The sequence below is a fragment of the Lissotriton helveticus genome, chromosome 3_2, assembly GCF_964261635.1.
Source record: "Lissotriton helveticus chromosome 3_2, aLisHel1.1, whole genome shotgun sequence".
Classification (NCBI taxonomy): domain Eukaryota; kingdom Metazoa; phylum Chordata; class Amphibia; order Caudata; family Salamandridae; genus Lissotriton; species Lissotriton helveticus.
This window is the reverse complement of record NC_136062.1, coordinates 492,368,418-492,389,226: the sequence shown is the minus strand read 5'-3', so window position 1 is coordinate 492,389,226 and position 20,809 is coordinate 492,368,418. Positions and strand designations below refer to the sequence as shown.

The 20,809-nt window shown below is 52.0% G+C and overlaps 1 protein-coding gene across 3 annotated transcripts in view; it reads left to right on the top strand.

The window, feature by feature from the left end:
* Positions 1 to 20,809, top strand: part of NR1H3 (nuclear receptor subfamily 1 group H member 3) — a 333,706-nt gene that overhangs the window by 195,005 nt on the left and 117,892 nt on the right. For all 3 annotated transcript variants that reach the window (XM_078684465.1, XM_078684464.1, XM_078684466.1), the window contains one exon: positions 1,603 to 1,686. In XM_078684465.1, coding sequence (XP_078540591.1) covers positions 1,644 to 1,686 — 43 coding nt within the window. In that variant the 5' untranslated portion in view covers positions 1,603 to 1,643. The remainder of the gene's footprint in view (positions 1 to 1,602; positions 1,687 to 20,809) is intronic.

Genomic DNA, 20,809 nt, shown 5'->3' with positions numbered 1-20,809 from the left:
CGCGCGGGATTAATGCCTACTCGCACCATTGGTTTGGTGATGTGTCTAAATACGGGTACCAATTATCCTTTCTCCAGGTATTTAACATAAAATGTACTGACTCTTTTTGTGTCAGGGAGTCCATATCAATTTGTCTAGACCTTTCCTTCCCCAAGGGTTTTACAACACTCTTTTGTTCTTCAATAAGTAATGACACAGGGTCAATTTTCACCTTCAAATTGTCACAGATGTATTAAAGTTTCTTTCTTGTTGCTCTTGGCCACTTTAGTTCACTCTGTTGAATCTCCCTCGTACACCAATGTGACACTTTCTCCTCTTCCCCTGACCCTCGCCGTTTCCAAAATCTACATAAGTTGACTTGAGCCTGTATGTTCCGTGCTACCAAGTCTAGTTCTAACCTAATGGCCTGTATCATTGATGAGCTGGGCAATGACAGGAGGGTTTTAGCACATTTCCCGGCCTCACTGTCCCGGGAGCATTTCCCTCCTTAACACAAAATATCTGCTCCATAGTGCATTGGAGGAGGGATCATTGCATCGAAGGCCTTCAGCATGGGTCTATGCGACACAGCTCCATAATTACTGTTACATTTTTTCAACTCACAACATGTAACCTTGAGGAGTGGCTAGAGAGAGCTCAGGATCAGAAGTACTATCCGCCCAAGTTTCAGTGACAAAAGCCATGTCAATATCGCGTGCTGCGAGCAACTCTGCAAATTCAATATTGCGTTTGATCAGAGAGCGCGCATTCAGGAGCAATCCTCGGAGAGACTTTTGCGCAGGTGTTTGCAGGTATCAATTAATCAATCAATCAATCAGAGAATTTGTAAAGCGCACTACATACCCCCGAGGGTCTCAAGGCGCTGGGGGGGGGAGGCCGCTGCTAGTGGTCGAAGAGCCAGGTCTTCAGGAGTCTCCTGAAGGTCAGCGAGGCCTGTTTCAAGCTTGAGCAGCCCGTATGGGCACGCCTTTGGCTCCTTCGGGAGATCTAGTTGCCGGCAAAGATCTTTCATAGGTGAGTTGAGGCTTAGAAGGGTATCTCTCGTATAGCTTAATCTGGGCCCCAATATTGGTGGAGAACGGACAGGGGGAATGTCCCTGGGCCCGGTCCACGTGCGGACGGGCGCAGACGGGCTTGCCTTTGGCGCGCCCGCTTCGCGCGTCCGCTCTGGCATGCTGCTTATGTAGCAGTGAGTCGGGCGTCTCGTGCAAGCATCAGCTGTCCACTGACCCCGAAGGACTAACCAAGTGTGTCCGGTCCCTTGGCCCTCCGCAACAAACGGCACAAGCCGCGGTGGAATGGGGCATGGGCGGATAACTGCTGCAGGCCCACAAATCCAGCACAAGAATATCGTATGCCAGTAAGTTTAAAAATAAATTTGTTGTTTATTTGAAGGCCTAACAAGTTAAAGAGTTAAAAAGTATAGCAAAGTGCCAAGATTGGTAGCGGCATGGAAAAAGTGTCAGCAGGAGAAATGGTAGAAACCTACCGCTGGTGTTCTTGAAGGAGTCTTGTCTTTTGTGCACTCTTTGAATATTGATGTCTGCCTTCCTTGTTGTCCTCTGTAGGACTGAATCTTCTCTATATTTTGTATTTCCCCAGGTATGAAGATCTGTCCGGCGTGAGCGGGGCCGGAGCAGAAAATGTCCACCCTGTCAGTGACAAATGTCAGCCATTTCGGTCAAGGTGAGAGCTTTGTGCGGGGTGCACGGTGAGAGCTTTGTGTGGGGTGCACGGGTGAGAGCTTTGTGTGTGATGCAGGGGTGAGAGCTTTGTGTGGGGTGCACGGTGAGAGCTTTGTGTGGGGTGCCTGGATGAGAGCTTTGTGTCGGGTGCACGGGTGAGAGCTTTGTGTGGGGTGCACGGTGAGAGCTTTGTGTGGGGTGCACGGTGAGAGCTTTGTGTGTGGTGCAGGGGTGAGAGCTTTGTGTGCGGTGCACGGGTGTGAGCTTTGTGTGGGGTGCACGGTGAGAGCTTTGTGTGGGGTGCACGGGTGAGAGCTCTGTGTGGGGTGCACAGGTGAGAGCTTTGTGTGGGGTGCCCGGGTGAGAGCTTTGTGTTGGGTGCACGGGTGAGAGCTTTGTGTGGGGTGCACGGTGAGAGCTTTGTGTGGGGTGCCTGGGTGAGAGCTTTGTGTCGGGTGCACGGGTGAGAGCTTTGTGTCGGGTGCACGGGTGAGAGCTTTGTGTGGGGTGCACGGTGAGAGCTTTGTGTGTGGTGCAGGGGTGAGAGCTTTGTGTGGGGTGCACGGGTGTGAGCTTTGTGTGGGGTGCACGGGTGTGAGCTTTGTGTGGGGTGCACGGTGAGAGCTTTGTGTGGGGTGCACAGGTGAGAGCTTTGTGTGGGGTGCACGGTGAGAGCTTTGTGTGGGGTGCACAGGTGAGAGCTCTGTGTGGGGTGCACAGGTGAGAGCTTTGTGTGGGGTGCCCGGGTGAGAGCTTTGTGTCGGGTGCACGGGTGAGAGCTTTGTGTGGGGTGCACGGTGAGAGCTTTGTGTGTGGTGCGAGATTTGTGTGGGGTGCACAGGTGAGAGCTTTGTGTGGGGTGCACGGGTGTGAGCTTTGTGTTGGGTGCACGGTGAGAGCTTTGTGTGGGGTGCACGGTGAGAGCTTTGTGTGGGGTGCACGGGTGAGAGCTTTGTGTGGGGTGCACGGGTGAGAGCTTTGTGTGGGGTGCATGGTGAGAGCTTTGTGTGGGGTGCACAGTGAGAGCTTTGTGTGGGGTGCACGGTGAGAGCTTTGTGTGGGGTGCACGGTGAGAGATTTGTGTGGGGTGCCTGGTTGAGAGCTTGTGTGGGGTGCACGGTGAGAGCTTTGTGTGGGGTGCACGGGTGAGAGCTTTGTGTGGGGTGCACGGTGAGAGCTTTTTGTGGGGTGCACGGGTGAGAGCTTTGTGTGGGGTGCATGGTGAGAGCTTTGTGTGGGGTGCACGGTGAGAGCTTTGTGTGGGGTGCATGGTGAGAGCTTTGTGTGGGGTGCACGGTGAGAGCTTTGTTTGGGGTGCACGGTGAGAGCTTTTTGTGGGGTGCACGGGTGAGAGCTTTGTGTGGGGTGCATGGTGAGAGCTTTGTGTGGGGTGCATGGTGAGAGATTTGTGTGGGGTGCACAGGTGAGAACTTTGTGTGGGGTGCACAGGTGAGAGCTTTGTGTGGGGTGCACGGTGAGAGCTTTGTGTGGGGTGCACAGGTGAGAGCTCTGTCTGGGGTGCACAGGTGAGAGCTTTGTGTGGGGTGCCCGGGTGAGAGCTTTGTGTCGGGTGCACGGGTGAGAGCTTTGTGTGGGGTGCACGGTGAGAGCTTTGTGTGGGGTGCACGGTGAGAGCTTTGTGTGTGGTGCACGGTGAGAGCTTTGTTTGGGGTGCACGGTGAGAGCTTTGTGTGGGGTGCACGGGTGAGAGCTTTGTGTGGGGTGCATGGTGAGAGCTTTGTGTGGGGTGCATGGTGAGAGATTTGTGTGGGGTGCACAGGTGAGAGCTTTGTGTGGGGTGCACGGGTGTGAGCTTTGTGTGGGGTGCATGGTGAGAGCTTTGTGTGGGGTGCACGGTGAGAGCTTTGTGTGGGGTGCACGGGTGAGAGCTTTGTGTGGGGTGCACGGGTGAGAGCTTTGTGTGGGGTGCATGGTGAGAGCTTTGTGTGGGGTGCACGGTGAGAGCTTTGTGTGGGGTGCACGGTGAGAGCTTTGTGTGGGGTGCACGGGTGAGAGCTTTGTTTGGGGTGCACGGGTGAGAGCTTTGTGTGGGGTGCATGGTGAGAGCTTTGTGTGGGGTGCATGGTGAGAGATTTGTGTGGGGTGCTCAGGTGAGAGCTTTGTGTGGGGTGCACGGGTGTGAGCTTTGTGTGGGCTGCACGGTGAGAGCTTTGTGTGGGGTGCACGGTGGGAGCTTTGTGTGGGGTGCACGGGTGAGAGCTTTGTTTGGGGTGCACGGGTGAGAGCTTTGTGTGGGGTGCATGGTGAGAGCTTTGTGTGGGGTGCATGGTGAGAGATTTGTGTGGGGTCCACAGGTGAGAGCTTTGTGTGGGGTGCACGGGTGTGAGCTTTGTGTGGGCTGCACGGTGAGAGCTTTGTGTGGGGTGCACGGTGAGAGCTTTGTGTGGGGTGCACGGGTGAGAGCTTTGTGTGGGGTGCATGGTGAGAGATTTGTGTGGGGTGCACAGGTGAGAGCTTTGTGTGGGGTGCACGGGTGTGAGCTCTGTGTGGGGTGCACGGTGAGAGCTTTGTGTGGGGTGCACGGTGAGAGCTTTGTGTGGGGTGCACGGGTGAGAGCTTTGTGTGGGGTGCACGGGTGAGAGCTTTGTGTGGGGTGCACGGTGAGAGCTTTGTGTGGGGTGCAGGGTGAGAGCTTTGTGTAGGGTGCACGGTGAGAGCTTTGTGTGTGGTGCAGGGGTGAGAGCTTTGAGTGGGGTGCACGGGTGTGAGCTTTGTTTGGGGTGCACGGTGAGAGCTTTGTGTGGGGTGCACAGGTGAGAGCTTTGTGTGGGGTGCACGGTGAGAGCTTTGTGTGGGGTGCACAGGTGAGAGCTTTGTGTGGGCTGCACAGGTGAGAGCTTTGTGTGGGGTGCCCGGTTGAGAGCTTTGTGTCGGGTGCACGGGTGAGAGCTTTGTGTGGGGTGCACGGTGAGAGCTTTGTGTGGGGTGCACGGTGAGAGCTTTGTTTGGGGTGCACGGTGAGAGCTTTGTGTGGGGTGCACGGGTGAGAGCTTTGTGTGGGGTGCATGGTGAGAGCTTTGTGTGGGGTGCATGGTGAGAGCTTTGTGTGGGGTGCACGGGTGAGAGCTTTGTGTGGGGTGCACAGGTGAGAGCTTTGTTTGGGGTGCACGGGTGAGAGCTTTGTGTGGGGTGCACGGTGAGAGCTTTGTTTGGGGTGCACGGTGAGAGCTTTGTGTGGGGTGCACGGTGAGAGCTTTGTGTGGGGTGCACGGTGAGAGCTTTGTGTGGGGTGCACGGTGAGAACTTTGTGTGGGGTGCACGGGTGAAAGCTTTGTGTGGGGTGCACGGGTGAGAGCTTTGTGTGGGGTGCACGGTGAGAGCTTTGTGTGGGGTGCACGGTGAGAGCTTTGTGCGGGGTGCACGGGTGAGAGCTTTGTGCGGGGTGCACGGGTGAGAGCTTTGTGTGGGGTGCACAGGTGTGAGCTTTGTGTGGGGTGCATGTTGAGAGCTTTGTGTGGGGTGCACGGGTGAGAGCTTTGTGTGGTGTGCACGGGTGAGAGCTTTGTATGGGGTGCACGGTGAGAGCTTTGTGCGGGGTGCACGGGTGAGAGCTTTGTGTGTGGTGCAGGGGTGAGAGCTTTGTGTGGGGTGCACGGTGAGAGCTTTGTGTGGGGTGCCTGGATGAGAGCTTTGTGTCGGGTGCACGGGTGAGAGCTTTGTGTGGGGTGCACGGTGAGAGCTTTGTGTGGGGTGCACGGTGAGAGCTTTGTGTGTGGTGCAGGGGTGAGAGCTTTGTGTGCGGTGCACGGGTGTGAGCTTTGTGTGGGGTGCACGGTGAGAGCTTTGTGTGGGGTGCACGGGTGAGAGCTCTGTGTGGGGTGCACAGGTGAGAGCTTTGTGTGGGGTGCCCGGGTGAGAGCTTTGTGTTGGGTGCACGGGTGAGAGCTTTGTGTGGGGTGCACGGTGAGAGCTTTGTGTGGGGTGCCTGGGTGAGAGCTTTGTGTCGGGTGCACGGGTGAGAGCTTTGTGTCGGGTGCACGGGTGAGAGCTTTGTGTGGGGTGCACGGTGAGAGCTTTGTGTGTGGTGCAGGGGTGAGAGCTTTGTGTGGGGTGCACGGGTGTGAGCTTTGTGTGGGGTGCACGGGTGTGAGCTTTGTGTGGGGTGCACGGTGAGAGCTTTGTGTGGGGTGCACAGGTGAGAGCTTTGTGTGGGGTGCACGGTGAGAGCTTTGTGTGGGGTGCACAGGTGAGAGCTCTGTGTGGGGTGCACAGGTGAGAGCTTTGTGTGGGGTGCCCGGGTGAGAGCTTTGTGTCGGGTGCACGGGTGAGAGCTTTGTGTGGGGTGCACGGTGAGAGCTTTGTGTGTGGTGCGAGATTTGTGTGGGGTGCACAGGTGAGAGCTTTGTGTGGGGTGCACGGGTGTGAGCTTTGTGTTGGGTGCACGGTGAGAGCTTTGTGTGGGGTGCACGGTGAGAGCTTTGTGTGGGGTGCACGGGTGAGAGCTTTGTGTGGGGTGCACGGGTGAGAGCTTTGTGTGGGGTGCATGGTGAGAGCTTTGTGTGGGGTGCACAGTGAGAGCTTTGTGTGGGGTGCACGGTGAGAGCTTTGTGTGGGGTGCACGGTGAGAGATTTGTGTGGGGTGCCTGGTTGAGAGCTTGTGTGGGGTGCACGGTGAGAGCTTTGTGTGGGGTGCACGGGTGAGAGCTTTGTGTGGGGTGCACGGTGAGAGCTTTTTGTGGGGTGCACGGGTGAGAGCTTTGTGTGGGGTGCATGGTGAGAGCTTTGTGTGGGGTGCACGGTGAGAGCTTTGTGTGGGGTGCATGGTGAGAGCTTTGTGTGGGGTGCACGGTGAGAGCTTTGTTTGGGGTGCACGGTGAGAGCTTTTTGTGGGGTGCACGGGTGAGAGCTTTGTGTGGGGTGCATGGTGAGAGCTTTGTGTGGGGTGCATGGTGAGAGATTTGTGTGGGGTGCACAGGTGAGAACTTTGTGTGGGGTGCACAGGTGAGAGCTTTGTGTGGGGTGCACGGTGAGAGCTTTGTGTGGGGTGCACAGGTGAGAGCTCTGTCTGGGGTGCACAGGTGAGAGCTTTGTGTGGGGTGCCCGGGTGAGAGCTTTGTGTCGGGTGCACGGGTGAGAGCTTTGTGTGGGGTGCACGGTGAGAGCTTTGTGTGGGGTGCACGGTGAGAGCTTTGTGTGTGGTGCACGGTGAGAGCTTTGTTTGGGGTGCACGGTGAGAGCTTTGTGTGGGGTGCACGGGTGAGAGCTTTGTGTGGGGTGCATGGTGAGAGCTTTGTGTGGGGTGCATGGTGAGAGATTTGTGTGGGGTGCACAGGTGAGAGCTTTGTGTGGGGTGCACGGGTGTGAGCTTTGTGTGGGGTGCATGGTGAGAGCTTTGTGTGGGGTGCACGGTGAGAGCTTTGTGTGGGGTGCACGGGTGAGAGCTTTGTGTGGGGTGCACGGGTGAGAGCTTTGTGTGGGGTGCATGGTGAGAGCTTTGTGTGGGGTGCACGGTAAGAGCTTTGTGTGGGGTGCACGGTGAGAGCTTTGTGTGGGGTGCACGGGTGAGAGCTTTGTTTGGGGTGCACGGGTGAGAGCTTTGTGTGGGGTGCATGGTGAGAGCTTTGTGTGGGGTGCATGGTGAGAGATTTGTGTGGGGTGCACAGGTGAGAGCTTTGTGTGGGGTGCACGGGTGTGAGCTTTGTGTGGGCTGCACGGTGAGAGCTTTGTGTGGGGTGCACGGTGGGAGCTTTGTGTGGGGTGCACGGGTGAGAGCTTTGTTTGGGGTGCACGGGTGAGAGCTTTGTGTGGGGTGCATGGTGAGAGCTTTGTGTGGGGTGCATGGTGAGAGATTTGTGTGGGGTCCACAGGTGAGAGCTTTGTGTGGGGTGCACGGGTGTGAGCTTTGTGTGGGCTGCACGGTGAGAGCTTTGTGTGGGGTGCACGGTGAGAGCTTTGTGTGGGGTGCACGGGTGAGAGCTTTGTGTGGGGTGCATGGTGAGAGATTTGTGTGGGGTGCACAGGTGAGAGCTTTGTGTGGGGTGCACGGGTGTGAGCTCTGTGTGGGGTGCACGGTGAGAGCTTTGTGTGGGGTGCACGGTGAGAGCTTTGTGTGGGGTGCACGGGTGAGAGCTTTGTGTGGGGTGCACGGGTGAGAGCTTTGTGTGGGGTGCACGGTGAGAGCTTTGTGTGGGGTGCAGGGTGAGAGCTTTGTGTGGGGTGCACGGTGAGAGCTTTGTGTGTGGTGCAGGGGTGAGAGCTTTGAGTGGGGTGCACGGGTGTGAGCTTTGTGTGGGGTGCACGGTGAGAGCTTTGTGTGGGGTGCACGGTGAGAGCTTTGTGTGGAGTGCACGGGTGAGAGCTTTGTGTGGGGTGCATGGTGAGAGCTTTGTGTGGGGTGCATGGTGAGAGATTTGTGTGGGGTGCACAGGTGAGAGCTTTGTGTGGGGTGCACGGGTGTGAGCTTTGTGTGGGGTGCATGGTGAGAGCTTTGTGTGGGGTGCACGGTGAGAGCTTTGTGTGGGGTGCACGGGTGAGAGCTTTGTGTGGGGTGCACGGGTGAGAGCTTTGTGTGGGGTGCATGGTGAGAGCTTTGTGTGGGGTGCACGGTGAGAGCTTTGTGTGGGGTGCACGGTGAGAGCTTTGTGTGGGGTGCACGGGTGAGAGCTTTGTTTGGGGTGCACGGGTGAGAGCTTTGTGTGGGGTGCATGGTGAGAGCTTTGTGTGGGGTGCATGGTGAGAGATTTGTGTGGGGTGCACAGGTGAGAGCTTTGTGTGGGGTGCACGGGTGTGAGCTTTGTGTGGGCTGCACGGTGAGAGCTTTGTGTGGGGTGCACGGTGGGAGCTTTGTGTGGGGTGCACGGGTGAGAGCTTTGTTTGGGGTGCACGGGTGAGAGCTTTGTGTGGGGTGCATGGTGAGAGCTTTGTGTGGGGTGCATGGTGAGAGATTTGTGTGGGGTCCACAGGTGAGAGCTTTGTGTGGGGTGCACGGGTGTGAGCTTTGTGTGGGCTGCACGGTGAGAGCTTTGTGTGGGGTGCACGGTGAGAGCTTTGTGTGGGGTGCACGGGTGAGAGCTTTGTGTGGGGTGCATGGTGAGAGATTTGTGTGGGGTGCACAGGTGAGAGCTTTGTGTGGGGTGCACGGGTGTGAGCTCTGTGTGGGGTGCACGGTGAGAGCTTTGTGTGGGGTGCACGGTGAGAGCTTTGTGTGGGGTGCACGGGTGAGAGCTTTGTGTGGGGTGCACGGGTGAGAGCTTTGTGTGGGGTGCACGGTGAGAGCTTTGTGTGGGGTGCAGGGTGAGAGCTTTGTGTGGGGTGCACGGTGAGAGCTTTGTGTGTGGTGCAGGGGTGAGAGCTTTGAGTGGGGTGCACGGGTGTGAGCTTTGTGTGGGGTGCACGGTGAGAGCTTTGTGTGGGGTGCACAGGTGAGAGCTTTGTGTGGGGTGCACGGTGAGAGCTTTGTGTGGGGTGCACAGGTGAGAGCTTTGTGTGGGCTGCACAGGTGAGAGCTTTGTGTGGGGTGCCCGGTTGAGAGCTTTGTGTCGGGTGCACGGGTGAGAGCTTTGTGTGGGGTGCACGGTGAGAGCTTTGTGTGGGGTGCACGGTGAGAGCTTTGTTTGGGGTGCACGGTGAGAGCTTTGTGTGGGGTGCACGGGTGAGAGCTTTGTGTGGGGTGCATGGTGAGAGCTTTGTGTGGGGTGCATGGTGAGAGCTTTGTGTGGGGTGCACGGGTGAGAGCTTTGTGTGGGGTGCACAGGTGAGAGCTTTGTTTGGGGTGCACGGGTGAGAGCTTTGTGTGGGGTGCACGGTGAGAGCTTTGTTTGGGGTGCACGGTGAGAGCTTTGTGTGGGGTGCACGGTGAGAGCTTTGTGTGGGGTGCACGGTGAGAGCTTTGTGTGGGGTGCACGGTGAGAACTTTGTGTGGGGTGCACAGGTGAAAGCTTTGTGTGGGGTGCACGGGTGAGAGCTTTGTGTGGGGTGCACGGTGAGAGCTTTGTGTGGGGTGCACGGTGAGAGCTTTGTGCGGGGTGCACGGGTAAGAGCTTTGTGCGGGGTGCACGGGTGAGAGCTTTGTGTGGGGTGCACAGGTGTGAGCTTTGTGTGGGGTGCATGTTGAGAGCTTTGTGTGGGGTGCACGGGTGAGAGCTTTGTGTGGTGTGCACGGGTGAGAGCTTTGTATGGGGTGCACGGTGAGAGCTTTGTGCGGGGTGCACGGGTGGAAGCTTTGTGTGGGGTGCATGGTGAGAGCTTTGTGCGGGGTGCACGGGTAAGAGCTTTGTGTGGGGTGCACGGGTGAGAGCTTTGTGTGGGGTGCACAGGTGAGAGCTTTGTGTGGGGTGCACGTGTGTGAGCTTTGTGTGGGGTGCATGGTGAGAGCTTTGTGCGGGGTGCACGGGTAAGAGCTTTGTGTCGGGTGCATGGGTGAGAGCTTTGTGTGGGGTGCACAGGTGAGAGCTTTGTGCGGGGTGCACGGGTAAGAGCTTTGTGTGGGGTGCACGGGTGAGAGCTTTGTTTGGGGTGCACGGTGAGAGCTTTGTGTGGGGTGCACGGTGAGAGCTTTGTGTGGGGTGCACAGGTGAGAGCTTTGTGTGGGGTGCACGGGTGTGAGCTTTGTGTCGGTTGCACGGGTGAGAGCTTTGTGTCTGGTGCACGGATGAGAGCTTTGTGTGGGGTGCACGGTGAGAGATTTGTGTGGGGTGCACAGGTGAGAGCTTTGTGTGGGGTGCACGGGTGTGAGCTTTGTGTGGGGTGCTCGGTGAGAGCTTTGTGTGGGGTGCACGGTGAGAGCTTTGTGTGGGGTGCACGGGTGAGAGCTTTGTGTGGGGTGCATGGGTGAGAGCTTTGTGTGGGGTGCACGGGTGTGAGCTTTGTGTGGGGTGCATGGGTGAGAGCTTTGTGTGGGGTGCACGGTGAGAGCTTTGTGTGGGGTGCACGGTGAGAGATTTGTGTGGGGTGCACAGGTGAGAGCTTTGTGTGGGGTGCACGGGTGTGAGCTTTGTGTGGGGTGCTCGGGTGAGAGCTTTGTGTGGGGTGCACGGTGAGAGCTTTGTGTGGGGTGCACGGGTGAGAGCTTTGTGTGGGGTGCATGGGTGAGAGCTTTGTGTGGGGTGCACGGGTGTGAGCTTTGTGTGGGGTGCATGGGTGAGAGCTTTGTGTGGGGTGCATGGGTGAGAGCTTTGTGTGGGGTGCACGGGTAAGAGCTTTGTGTGGGGTGCACGGGTGAGAGCTTTGTTTGGGGTGCACGGTGAGAGCTTTGTGTGGGGTGCACGGTGAGAGCTTTGTGTGGGGTGCACAGGTGAGAGCTTTGTGTGGGGTGCACGGGTGTGAGCTTTGTGTCGGGTGCACGGGTGAGAGCTTTGTGTCTGGTGCACGGGTGAGAGCTTTGTGTGGGGTGCACGGTGAGAGATTTGTGTGGGGTGCACGGTGAGAGCTTTGTTTGGGGTGCACGGTGAGAGCTTTGTGTGGGGTGCACGGTGAGAGCTTTGTGTGGGGTGCACAGGTGAGAGCTTTGTGTGGGGTGCACGGGTGTGAGCTTTGTGTGGGGTGCACGGTGAGAGCTTTGTGTCGGGTGCATGGGTGAGAGCTTTGTGTGGGGTGCATGGTGAGAGCTTTGTGTGGGGTGCACGGGTAAGAGCTTTGTGTGGGGTGCACGGGTGAGAGCTTTGTTTGGGGTGCACGGTGAGAGCTTTGTGTGGGGTGCACAGGTGAGAGCTTTGTGTGGGGTGCACGGGTGTGAGCTTTGTGTGGGGTGCACGGTGAGAGCTTTGTGTCGGGTGCCCGGGTGAGAGCTTTGTGTGGGGTGCACGGTGAGAGATTTGTGTGGGGTGCACGGTGAGAGATTTGTGTGGGGTGCACAGGTGAGAGCTTTGTGTGGGGTGCACGGGTGTGAGCTTTGTGTGGGGTGCTCGGGTGAGAGCTTTGTGTGGGGTGCACGGTGAGAGCTTTGTGTGGGGTGCACGGGTGAGAGCTTTGTGTGGGGTGCATGGGTGAGAGCTTTGTGTGGGGTGCACGGGTGAGAGCTTTGTGTGGGGTGCATGGGTGAGAGCTTTGTGTGGGGTGCACGGGTGAGAGCTTTGTGTCTGGTGCACGGGTGAGAGCTTTGTGTGGGGTGCACGGTGAGAGATTTGTGTGGGGTGCACACGTGAGAGCTTTGTGTGGGGTGCACGGGTGTGAGCTTTGTGTGGGGTGCACAGGTGTGAGCTTTGTGTGGGGTGCATGTTGAGAGCTTTGTGTGGGGTGCACGGGTGAGAGCTTTGTGTGGTGTGCACGGGTGAGAGCTTTGTATGGGGTGCACGGTGAGAGCTTTGTGCGGGGTGCACGGGTGAGAGCTTTGTGTGGGGTGCATGGTGAGAGCTTTGTGTGGGGTGCACAGGTAAGAGCTTTGTGTGGGGTGCACGGGTGAGAGCTTTGTGTGGGGTGCACAGGTGAGAGCTTTGTGTGGGGTGCACGTGTGTGAGCTTTGTGTGGGGTGCATGGTGAGAGCTTTGTGCTGTGGTAAATAAATAAATAATACCCTATTTTTGAATGAATAAATGAATAACAGATAGCTCAATAAATAAGAGTCAAAATTCGAGGTAGTAGGAGTTTCGCAGGTTTATTACAGCATAAAGGACAGGAACAGAACAACCTGCATAGGAATAGGATGGCAGGGCCCAGCAGCGCTGCCGGGGTCAGGATCGGGACAAGGGGAAAGGATGATTTTTTTAATAACAGTGCATGAGCATATATACATAACGCAAACACATAGCATTACATTGCAATAGGCGTAGCAGTGGGTGGAGCAATAGGCGTGACGCGTAGCAGTCGCGAAAGATAAGGGTGAAAAGAGGTGTAACAGAGGCGTATACATAGACATGTGATGCAAACGTAACAGAATATGTCATGAATGGGGCGGAAACCATGGAGGGGGCTACCTGAGGAGCCGGGACCTCTAACCTGATGGTGCGCGCAAACTAGCAATGACGTGTTACTAGGAGAAGCTGGGGGCTATGAACTCTGTGCTAGGAGCAGAGACTGAAGTCTGGAGAGTCAGGGCGACATGTACCTAAACAGTATCTAGTATCTGATGTTTAGAGAACATGTTGATATAAACTAGAAGTCAGGAGGGGAAAGGCTAACTTGATTCTAAGACTGGACCATGCATTATTCTACATATAGTGCGTGATGAAGAATATTAAATGACCATTAAATGCAGTATTTCTCTAACGTGGAGACGTGAAGGCTAGACAATGACGGAAACTATCGATGCGATTCAGTAGCTTTAGGAATGCAGAGAAGGAGGACTGAACTGATAACTGGAATCATAACATATTCTTGGCAGACTCAGAGGCTGAGCCAGGGTGAGCCGGGCACTGCGAGGCAGGAAGTAAGTGAAGGGTCGAGGATACAGGTGGGGGCTGTATCGCTCCTCAGCGAGGTTTCAGGAGACAGGAGCTGAATCTGGTGTCCAGGCCCTTTTGAGGCCTAGAGACGGGGACTTTATAATGAAATAACGTGCACACTGAGAAACGTGGCAACGTAGCTTTACATAGGCCTGATATTCGTAGTATTCACGAGAACTGGAAACTGGCATACTAGAGGTGGACACAACTGTAATTGCGTCATTAATCGAACATAGGGAATGCATATGCATATTTAATCATGCACACATAACATATGATGGATGACACGTAGGGACACAGAACATGGCAAAATTTACTTTTCCACATTCCCTCCTTGTCACTACGTTTCCATCAGGAAACATCAATATTCATGATACCATCTATCATTTCATACAGTATCATTTGCTCGTCTCGAATTATCCTGGAACGGGATTTAGAACGAGGCTTGGGACTAGGAATACAAGATGTAGCACAAATGCCGCAAATCGCAGGGCCACATTGTATACAGAGGCAGCAGCTGAATATGATCGCTACTGCAATACCTAGAAAGGACAAGACTTTCCATCCCCAGGCGGAAATTATATTCCAGAACCAACCGGACCATGTCCAGGTGCCTGGATCTTGGTGTATCAGATGGGCAATTTTATGGAGTCTGGTTATAGCTGAATAAACAGACGGTGCGTTATTTGGAATGAAAATGCAGCAACTAGATCCGATGACTCTACAGGCCCCGCCCCTATCGGCCAGTATGACGTCAAGGACGAGACGATTCTGTAAAACGACAAATCTCATAGCAGATTGCTCTTCAGTTAAATTACCTAGAGCAGAGGCAGTCTCATTTACTACAGCTTCAAGGGTTCTGGTTAACCTACGGATTAGCTTACTATTCTGGATAGGTCCTATAAAGAAAAAGAAACCTCTATTGAAATCTGTATACTGTTCTAGAGCAGTTTCAGTATAATCGACAATTGGGGACTCCCTTCTATGTCTAATGTGTACTAGATGTGTGTTTCTGTGATAATCAGGTGGGGCTAGGAAAACTGGTGGCAGTAGGAAGGCAATGTAACAGGTTCCCTCCCAATCGAGGGGCAGACGAACATATGCAGTTTGACCACAAATAAAATAAGAATGACGTGAAGCTTTGAAGATAGATTTCCCACTGTCACTATACTTGACAATAGTAGTACAATCACTATGTCCTACATGTACGGAACCATTATTTCGGACACATAATTCACCTCTGACTGGTAGTACTGAAATAGCAGGTAAGTCTGGAGTAGTATCAGACTGAACATTCAAGACCATGAAATTCGAAGAATAATTACCTAAATTATACACTTCATTTTCTAGATCTAACCCGGTTCTGTGGGGAAGACCTTGCTTGTCTGGAAAACATGTACTGTTAAGAAAAGACATATCTGTTGAGGATGACGTTAACGTGGACCATGCTCCACACGAACCATTATGTGAAAAAGGATAAGGAAAGAGTGGCAGAACTCCCTTCGGTGTCTGGAAAGGGGGGAGTCGACCACACACCCAACAATTAGTGGCATTGCTGGTCTGGTGTGAGTAATGTAACATGCGGATAAAGGAATTATTTCGCATAGCGAGGCGGTAAGAGAGTTCATGAGGAGGTAGGTCACTAAACATGTGCTCTACTGTAGCATTAGCAGACTTATTTACATGAAGAACTGGGAAATACAAGAAAAATGCATAACTGGTGCAGGAAATCATAATGCTAAGAAACAATATGAAACATAGAAAAACGATACATCGAATTGAGTTTTGACTAACTCTCTCACTATGGGGGTCTATTTTATACATGTCAGAAACAGTCTAACCGTTTCACCTAGGGGAGGACTTAGACAATCAAACTGGCTGACTTATTTTACTAGACCGGAGTTTGAGTTTATACTCCTGTTGCGGAGTTTTCTCTAACAGGGGAGGGTTTGTAGCAATGTCTTTTGCGGGACAGTCCTTGAGAACAATATTTTGGCAATCCTTCAAATCCTGGGAAATGTTCTTTAAGACGGGTTTCAGTCCATTAAACTGTTTTACATGAGAAAGGTGCACCCAGCCTTTGCGACCTTCCAACTTCACGGCTGTACGGGTGGTGAGGAGGACCTGTCGGGGCTCTTTCCAGCGAGGCTCCAGCGGACTTGATCTGTCAAAATTCCTCACCATCACCATGGATCCTGGAACGATTTCATGCGGTGCCACCTCGGTATTGTCTGGAAATGCGGCGGCAACCTGTGAACGACAAGAGTTGAGGGCAGACATCAAGGAAGCTAGGTAATCTGTCAGCATATTACTTGAAACATCGGTAATACTTCGGGGTCTAGGAGTACCCCACATATTTGGGGGACGGCCGAAAACGACCTCATACGGGGACAGACCTGATCTGGAATGTGCGACCATGCGCATATAGAACAAGGCAACTGGCAGAGCTACTAGCCAGTCCACACCTTTCTCTTTACACACTTTAGCGATGCGGATTTTCAGAGTCTGGTTATGTCTCTCTACGAGACCGGCTGCTTCAGGATGGCGTACACAATGAAACTTCCACTGGTACCCTAACAAAAGGGAAACATGCTTCATTAACTCAGATGAGAATGGCTGGCCGTTGTCAGAATATACGACTCTAGGGAGTCCATAACGGGGGAAGAACTCACGAACCAACTGCTTGGCAGTGGTCGCGGCGGTGTAATCTGGAACTGGATATGCTTCTGTCCACCTGGACAAAGCGCATACAACTACAAGGACATACTTGAAACCTCGACATCGCTCCATCTGAATATAATCCATCTGGAGGACTTCAAAAGGGTGGTCAGGGGGCTGGAATCCACCTTGTTCCACCGGGACACTTTTACCTGGATTAAACTGACAACATATCATACAGGTACGGACTTTCTGCTTGGCTGCAGCTCGTAAATGCTTGTTGAACCAAATGTTCTGGATACTGTCTAACATAGCTTTTTCTCCTAAATGTGCTGGACTATGTGCGGTATTAATAATGACTTGAACCATAGAGTCGGGGAGAAACCAGGTGGCTCTACCCTTCGTTAACCATCCTTGATCTGTCTGGACCCCTCCTTGTTCGGACCATTTCTTGATTTCATCGGGAGTAGCATGTAACTGGATATCTATGACATCTTGTGTAGGGTCTTTAACTGTCATACATGTAATCGGATCTGGAGTGTGTGTCATGTTAACTGGAATGTCTAGAGTCTGTGCTGTAAGCTTGGCTGTGCGATCTGCTAGATCGTTACCTTGAGAAATGGTGTCAGTAACTTTCGTATGTGCTTTGCACTTCATGATAGCGATAGATGTCGGTAAATGTATGGCATCTAACAGAGCTTGAATAAGGAGACCATGCTGAATCTTGGTTCCATGAGAAGTCATGAAACCTCTCTCCTGCCAGAGCACTCCGAAGTCGTGTACGACTCCAAATGCGTAGCGTGAATCTGTGTAAACATTAACTTTCAAGTTCTTGGCGTGTATGCAGGCTTGTGTCAGAGCAACTAGCTCTGCTGCTTGAGCAGACAGGGTGTCAATACGGTGTGTTTCAATAACTTCAGTGTCAGTAGTCACTGCATACGCGGCGACTAGTTCTCCTGTACTTGTTCTCATACATGAACCATCCACATAAAGTGTCAGGTCGGGGTCTGGTAACGGAGTGTCTGTCAGATCTTGTCTTGGCTTTGTCGTAATGTTAACTACTTCCACACAGTCATGTGTGGCAGAATTCGAAGTAACTGATGGTAACAATGTAGCAGGGTTCAGGATGTTGCAGCGTCTGATTTCTATGTGTGGCTGGAACAGTGTTAATTCATAACCTGTTAAACGTGCAATTGTCAAGTGCTGAGTTTGTGTTCGGTTTAAAAGAACTTCCACGGAATGTGGAACTTGTACTGTCAAGGAATGTCCTAATACTATGGAATCACTTTGTCTGATAGCTAGTGCTGTGGCTGCAACTGACTTGAGGCACGCAGGCAGAGCCTGGGCTACAGGATCTAATGTGCTCGAAAAATAAGCACAGGGCTTGTATTGTCCTGCTTGATCTTGTGTGAGAACAGATAATGCTGTACCTTCGCGTTCAGTGACGAAAAGTGTAAAAGGCTTACTGTAGTTCGGTGTCGCTAGAACTGGAGCTTGGCATAGGGCTTTCTTTAACTCATTGAAACTAAGTGTATGTTCAGATGTCCAAGGGAGGACAGTCGGTACGACTGCCTCCTGTGTCGTTAACTGTATCAGTGGTTTGGCTAGAAATGCATACTGAGGAATCCATTGTCTGCAGTAAGAAGTAAGGCCGATAAAAGCACGTACCTCCTTCTGGGTCTTGGGCTGAGGAAGACTCGCTATTAACTGGATACGGTCTGGTGTCAACTGCCTACCCCTCTTGGACAGTAAGTGTCCTAAGTAGACCACTTGCTGGACACAGAATTGAAGCTTAGAAGGGGACACCTTGTGCCCCATCTCGGCTAGGAAATACAAGACTGTAAGGGATGCTCGCTCGCAAGCACGTTCAGAACGGGCTGTGATCAGGAGATCATCGACATACTGGAGCAGGGCAGTGTCAGTTGGCATGTGAATGTTGTCTAGTTGTCTCTTGAGTGCTTGACTGTAAATACTAGGACTTTCTGTGAAACCTTGAGGAGCTCGTGTGAACATATAGCTCCTTCCATTTAAACAAAATCCGAAAAGGAACTGGCTGTCTGGATGAATAGGGACACTGAAAAACGCGTTCTTGAGGTCGATTACAGTAAAGAACGTGGCTTCGGAATCAATGGCTGTCAATAGGGAAGAGATATCTGGAACGACTGGGTACTGAGGAATAATACATTTATTAAGTTCTCGTAGGTCAATCACTAATCGATATACTGGGGGTGCATTTGGATCAGTACGTTTCATGACTGGAATGATCGGGGAATTGCATACATTGGAGTCAGTTTCTACAACCACTCCTTGAGCCATGAGCTCGTCAATAATTTTGGATAAGGCTGCTACAGCCTCAGGTGGCAATCTGTACTGTCTGATTCGTGGTAACACTACACCTGGCTTGAGAGTCACAGGATAGGGTGTGATTTGCATATAACCAACATCAGTTGGACCTTGCGCCCATAGATGCTGTGGAACATTAGACAGTCTTGAATCAAAATCTCGTAATACATAGTGACCCTTAAAGTCACGTAGGAACAATCGTATTCCCTCTGGGGAACAGCATATAACTGCACCTAACTCTTTCAGTGTTTTAATACCTAATAAATTTTCTGGACATGACTTAGTAAGTAACAGATCAGTAGTGCGGGACAATGGACCTACTTCTAGAGAAACTGGCTTTGAGATCTCATTTACAATGGGTTTTCCTGAAAATCCAAGGGAAACATTTCTTGAGCCTGAGAGCGGAGCCCCTGGAACTTCGGCATGACTAATTGTGGTCCTACTTGCCCCTGTATCGATCAAAAACTTTCTGTCTTTCCCTAATACTTGACTATGAACATAGGGACCTTCTTGATCTACAGGTATCTCGATGAGAGGCAAGCCTACCTCCCTCTCTAGGCTGTTTCATGAATACTGCTGGTACTCTGGATACTCAGACTGTGCATACTGGTACATCTGCTGTGTGACGTGCTGTGTTGCAGCGATAGGCTGCGGAGCTGTAATTGTCTGTGGCGCATTCTGTGGCTGAGGAATCTGTGAAACTTGTTCTTGTCTAGGCGGACGTGGTCTTTCCTTAGTCTTACCGGTAGCTATGTTGTGTTTCAGAACTGCACACTCATTTATAAAATGACCTGGTTGTTTACAATAATTGCAGTTCCCTTTAACGGGAGCTGCAGGATGACTGGCTTGATTTGGACCCCTCTTCTGACTGTCTTGAGGAACAGATTGTGCAACTAGTACTTTCATTTTCGTGTCTTTCATACGTTTTCTCTCGTGTTCTTGCTCTTCCCTGATTCTATTCTGGTGGTATTGGAGCATCTGCAACATCTGGGACGGGGTATTAGCTTGCCAGGTACTTTCGACTTTCAAAACTCGATTTTTAATTTGTGGGCTTGAATTCTCGACTAATTTAGTAACAAAAAGGTGAGGGTATGACTCACTACTTGTCTTGAGGCCACTGTTGATGCTAAAACATTTCTCAAATCTAGAATAAAAATCACTAATATCTTCGTCTTGTTTCTGTTTACAGGCTGAGATTGCATCCCAGTCTTCTTTTCTAGTTGTCAATAATCTGGGTAAAACTTGTATTAATAATTCTGGTAATTCTTTACATTTATCTCCAAGACCGGTACCTGGTACTCGTGCCTTGTCTTCAGCTTCTAGAACTGCCCAATCGATCTTTTTCTCTCCCACCTCCCATTCTTTTTCCTTGAGCTTTTCATACACCCCTGCGGGCAGCAGAACTTTTAACATTTTAATTATATCTGGATACGTGTATTCTCCCATACGGAGCATGTCTTTTAATTCTCTATGGAACCCTGCTGGATCTTTGTCATGACAGGGAATTAATTTCTTCATCTCGAGGAGTTCCATCTTTGTAATCGGAGTGTAAACAAACACTCGTTCTAGTTCGCCACCCGTTCCTCTAACTGGGTGGACTTCTCGTAACGGATTCTGTCTCTCCATGTAAAATGGTTTACCTTCTGGGGGTGAGACATGAACAAAATGCGGGTTCAGAAACGTTCTATATTTGTGACGCTGTTCTAGAATGACACTAATTAAATCGGTACCTAAACCTTTCCATCTATACTGGAGTAACTCGTTCAGGATATCATGTAACGGACCTGGATCAGAGTGCTGACCCTCATACAATGTAATGAGGTGCTGAATCATATAAATACCCGCCAGTCGTTGCTCGGCTGGGGGCATTTTCAGAAACATTTGTGCCACTATTTCGTCTGGAAAAGTGGTAGAATCAGTAATCCATCGGACTGCTGATCGGGCTAGTTCTTGTTCATGCATGGTACTTAACTCACTGTAACCGATTCGTGATTTCAGAATGTGATCGGTAGCTTGAAACACTTGTTCTAGTGAACCTTGTTCTGGTGCTGGAGAATGAAAAATAGACTTGTGTTCTAGGCGTAAATGGCGATCTGGAAATCTAGATTTTCCTACATACGCTATTCTGGCGGAATTCTCGTCGTCTAACTCTTCAGGATCAGAGTTACTTTCTTTCTCGCTTACTTGTGCTGCTTTACGCTGTTCGTGTAATTTTATTATTTCTTTACGGATTTTCTTGTACATACTCTCCATAGCACCGACGGTCTTGTGCTTACCCTCGGCTATATTATCACTCCACCTTGTCAGGGTTCTCATTTCGGCTTGATCTTTAGACGGGTAATCTTGTTCTCTTATTAGACAGTTAATCAGAAACTTTAATATCATGAGCTGGATCTCGACTTTCCTTTGAGACATGGCCTCGCTAATGCTTTCTGGATCATCCCCTGTACGGATGAAACGATATATTCTGTCTAGATCTTCTTTCATATTCGGTAAGGTGACTAGATACTCGGCCACCTTTCTTACGCGGAATGAATATAAAACCATATTATCCTCGCCTGGGACTGGATCATAGCCGCATTCGGCAAGGGATTTTCTTATTTCTGCTACAGTCTGATGTCTGGGCGTACGCTGTGACGCTTGTGCATGTAATTCGGCTGTCGTTAAACGCTTGTGTGGCGGCGGGGTTTGAGGAGTACCTCCCCCTGCGGCCCCTAAACTAGAGTCATCTACTGAGGCTCTTCGTCCTGGCAGAGTGGGAAATGGAAATGTAGGCTGGACTTG